The 4,677-nt window shown below is 36.6% G+C and overlaps 1 protein-coding gene across 1 annotated transcript; it reads left to right on the top strand.

The window, feature by feature from the left end:
• The first annotated feature begins 324 nt into the window (after nt 1-324).
• LOC131153509 (uncharacterized protein At2g34160) lies at nt 325-3,683 on the top strand. The gene is made up of 5 exons (XM_058105852.1): nt 325-491; nt 2,117-2,165; nt 2,999-3,061; nt 3,163-3,227; nt 3,316-3,683. The coding sequence occupies exons 1-5, from the start codon at nt 384-386 to the stop codon at nt 3,409-3,411; spliced, it is 381 nt and encodes a 126-aa protein (XP_057961835.1). The 5' UTR covers nt 325-383; the 3' UTR covers nt 3,412-3,683.
• The last annotated feature ends 994 nt before the right edge of the window (nt 3,684-4,677 follow it).

Below are 4,677 nucleotides of genomic sequence, written 5' to 3'. Positions count from 1 at the left end.
GAATATGAAATAAATTGAAACTAATTTGATTCCATTATTCCGTTGATTCATTTTTTACTTCAATTTCATTCTGCTTTTCCTATTCACTTTTGTGCTCCCAAATCTAAAACTCTTTCAAAAAGGATTTCCTTGTACTAGAATAAGGGCACATCTGTCATTCCACGCGTAGCAAAATAACTGCCCGCTTCTTCCGCTACTGCAACCCCTAACTGTCAACGGACTTACCCCGTCCACAATCAATCAGACGCTGCCACGTGTTCACTCCCTCTTTGCTCCTTCCCCCGCTATATACAAACCCCTCGTCCCCGCTCCGTAACGGCCTGACCTTCATTTTCGAGCCGAGCTTCCTTCCAGTTTCCACACGCACACAAACCGAGACAACAATGGCCGCCCTCGCAGTTGCAGAAGGAACCACTGACCCGCAGAAGAAGAACAGGATTCAGGTCTCCAACACCAAGAAGCCTCTCTTCTTCTACGTCAATCTCGCCAAAGTATGCAATTCTTTTGCTCCTCCTATCTTGTTGTAACACTTGGATTTTTCCCTCTTCGATGTTAATTGATGTTCTTTGTTCGATTCCGATTTGTTTAATTTCGATACCTCATGTCTTATTTGGAATTGTTGACCATGAAGTGTTTTTATAGATCTGATGTGGTCGTACATATAAATATATATAGTAGACCGAAAGATTCGTGAATGATGTTTTCCATAATTCTGATTTTTTTTTTTTTTCACATGCCTGCAGCAATATCTTTAGTTGATTCTCGCATTTGCTAGTTCTTGGGATGACTCACAATTGATAATCGCAGATCTCTTCTTGTAATCTTGTGGGCTTCTTTGCGTTGCAGAATGATCCTAATTCGTGCTTTACTTGACTAAATGGTTTCTTGAGTTGCTTGGTTATTACGAAATAGTATTAAATAAAAAAAAGGAAAGATACAAATATGTGCGTGTGCGCGCGCGCGTGTTCTGTTGAGCCTATTCGAGTATATGGATTTCTAGAAAATGATTCTAGTTTATGATTTATCTATCTAATGGTAATATGTGGATTTATTGCATGGCTTTGGTCTGATTTGATTCCTGAGATAATGACGGAAAAGAAAAGAGATTAAAGAATTTATCTTGTGGCCTTTCATGAGGAACTGAGAAAATGAAAAGAAACAGAATTAAAGATGATAGACTTCGCCAAAAGTTGTATGTTTTAAATTGTCTTCTAAACCAGAAGTAATGTGATTAAATGAATTCTCTCCAAAATGATTTGAAAACTATGTGATTATATAGTCTTTTCATCTGTATGGCTCGGGTGTAATCTTTTTTCAGCCAGAAGAGTTCTTCATCTTTCTTCTAGTAGCAGACGGATACTTAGATTTTCTGGAAAGAAGTATAAGACTACTTATGATCCCTATGAATTTCATTGAGTAGCTTCTTGATTGTTTTGGATGTAGAAAAGAAAATGAAATCTAGAAATTGGAGTTCTTCGGGTTTTAAAAAATTCAGACGTGGAGATAGGTGATGCAACTCATCTGCATATTTCTGGTAATCAACTTTTCAGAAAATGCAATGCATACGCTGTGTAGACCTTATATGACATTATGAAGCTAATAAACTGCTTTTTATTCCTTTCAGTACATGTATTGAATCCCAGTTTTCTTCTTTATTTGTATTAGAGCTAATTCTCTGTACTATTCAGTTGTTTGGAAACCTTAAATCTTTCTGGTTGTGAAGAAACTAGATTTTGGAATAATTTCTTCGTTGTTTTTATTCCAATGGTAGTTTTTTGCTCTAAAAATTTCAGTCTTTTGGAGTATTGAATGAGTTTCATTCTGTTGGAATTAAACAATAGAAATTGCAGGAGTAGAATTATATTCGTTTTTTTATCTCTGTTTTTCTGGCAAGGAAACTAACCTTTATTTTGCATTTAAATCTTAAAAAGTTTTTCCCCCCCACTATGCTTTGAAGCATCAAAACAGAGTACTTTTGAGGAATTGAAAGAAAAACTTCTGTTTCTGATGCTGAATTTTAGAGATTAATTATATTTCTGAAATCAATAGTGTTATCTCGATGTGCATTTCTCTTTCTATATATTGTTGGCATGAATTTGCATTTTCTGTTATGCAGAAGTATATTCAGCAGCACAACGAGGTTGAGCTATCTGCCTTGGGCATGGGTAAACACTCTTGAAAACATTTCTTTGAACTATTTTCTCTCCTTTGTCCTGCATTCAAGGATTTGATCGAGTTGCTCTTTTATGATGTTTCTATTAGCACGGGAAAGCCCATGGGTGGGCTTGATACATGTGGATAAACATCAACTTGACTCAAAATTTAAGTCTATTGAGTCTTAGGCTCAACCATATATATAAGTACTCATTATCCACTCAATTTTTTCAATGTGGAACAACTTTACAAGTGGAATTCTCCATAATCTCCCAATTCCTCAACAGTTGCTCAAGTGGGTCTTACCACTAGCACCTTACGTGTCTCGTATTGCATTCCACGTGCCTCCGAATTGATCCTACCTCCCACTTATTGATCCTATTCAGATCCATCCCCTGAACCTAGATGATCCTTATTAGCATCGGTCACACATTTGGTCCTCCAACTGTTAGCATGTAAGGAGAATTAATTTCATACCTCAACTTTTTATGATGTCGCTCACTCAAAGTTACAAACTGTCGGCTCTGATATCACTTGTAAGCATCGGAGGAGCCCACTGATATCACTTGTAAGCACCGGAGGAGCCCATGGATGGGCTTCATACACATGGGTGAACACTAACTTGACCCAAAAGTTTAAACCTATTAGATGTATGGATGATGGGTGCTTATATACATGGGCCAATGGAGACCTCCACTAATACGCCCAACAGTTATTTTCTCCTAATATTCTCAATAACTAAATAAAATTAAGTGTTATAAACTGAAGTGAACAAGTTTATTGCTGTTTGAAAATCATTCTGTTATTATCATCATACGTGCTAAACTCCTTCCCGTTTTGGCAGCAATCACTACAGTTGTCACTATTGCTGAGATCCTGAAGAACAATGGACTGGCTACTGAGAAGAGTAAGAAGCTCCATCTCATGCTTTTGCTAAGTAGTCTAGTAAGAAAACATCACGTACGTAGATGATTTGATAAATTTTATTTTCTTATGGGAATGGAACAGAAGTTTTGACATCTACTGTTGGCATGAAAGATGAGAATAGAGGCCGAGTCATTCAAAAGGCTAAGGTGCTGGCAAATTCATGAATCATGAACTCTTCTTTTGGCCCATGTAGTCTCTGTTTAATTTAATAAATATTACTTTCATGAGTTGCAGATTGAGATTGTTCTGGGGAAGACACAGCAGTTTGACTCTCTGACTACAACTGCTACTACTGAAACACCAGAGGTGACTGCAAATGGCAAGGAATGACAAAATGGGAGTGCGCAATTTGATGTCCAATTCATTGTTGTAGTATGATACTGATATTCACATTCTTTCTTACAGTTCACTGTAGTAGATATAATTGACAGGATATAGATATACGAGAAAACATTCAGGCAACATAATGCTGTATAGCAGAATGGCCTGTTGCAGCTGTATGCTTCTCTTCTCTGCTGTCTCTTAGAAGAGAGGAACTGTAGAAATCATCACCTGTTGTCTTTAGCATTTTAGATTTGTAATGTTCAGGTTACTGAAATTTTTTATGCTGAGTGAGTAGTTAAAAGTGAAGATCGACTACTACAAACCACCTTTTCTAAAAAAATTCATGCTTTAAAAAATGCAGCCATATGAATTCTGTAGATATTTTGATGGTGTTCTTGTACATAATTATGTTGCATTGCAAGCCGTTGCAAAAAATAATAATTTTTGGTGAGACTGGAAAAAGAGAATCATTTCTTTTATATCTACAGAATCCACACTACTAGCATCTACCATTTGGAAAGAAATGCTCGCAATCCTCTCCTCTGCTCTCACACGAGCGGAGGAGAAAATCTGGGTACAACGCAGTTGAACAAAAGCTTCTTTCATGATCCATTTTGTCAACCATCAACAATGCCAGCAAAATTCCTTTCATCCTAAAACAGATGGTTTTTTTCAAAAAAAATTATTTTTACCATTTCGCAGCTCATCGTACAGAATAATATGTTAAAAGGGTGGAAAATACAAACAGCTTTAAAATTGAACCCCAGTGGTGGAATAAAATTCAAGCTTCATATTTAAACCGTCTCAATGAAATTCAACATAAATTGCATATTATATTTTACCTAATCTACACCAAAAGGGAAGCCCAGCATTTAAAGCTTCCATGCATAAGGGTCCGGAAAAGGGGCGGAACACAATGTATCTAAAGTGCAATTTTACTTTATATTTTTGCAAAAGGCTATTTTCACGCCTCAAATCTGTGACCTTCAAATCACAGAGCGAGCACCTTCCGGTTGTGTAAGCGCTCCCCTTCACTGAAATTCATTATTCAAATGCAATCTAGTTTTTTTTTTTTGGGCAGTGAAATCCCTTACTAAAATTTTTACCCAAAATCCACAACTTTTCTTTTATGGCTACCAAAAAGAGGGAATGCATCAGGCCAGAAACAGGAAGGCAAACAGGTGGCAAGGAGGAAAAAATTTAAGAAAGATGTATTACGTATATAGCCAAGAGGGGAAAAAATAAAAATAAAAATAAACCAAAGCAGCAGCA

The sequence above is a fragment of the Malania oleifera genome, chromosome 4 (genome assembly GCF_029873635.1).
Source record: "Malania oleifera isolate guangnan ecotype guangnan chromosome 4, ASM2987363v1, whole genome shotgun sequence".
NCBI classification, from domain to species: Eukaryota; Viridiplantae; Streptophyta; class Magnoliopsida; order Santalales; family Ximeniaceae; genus Malania; species Malania oleifera.
Note: the sequence above shows the minus strand (reverse complement) of the source record. Positions and strands in the feature narration are given on the sequence as shown.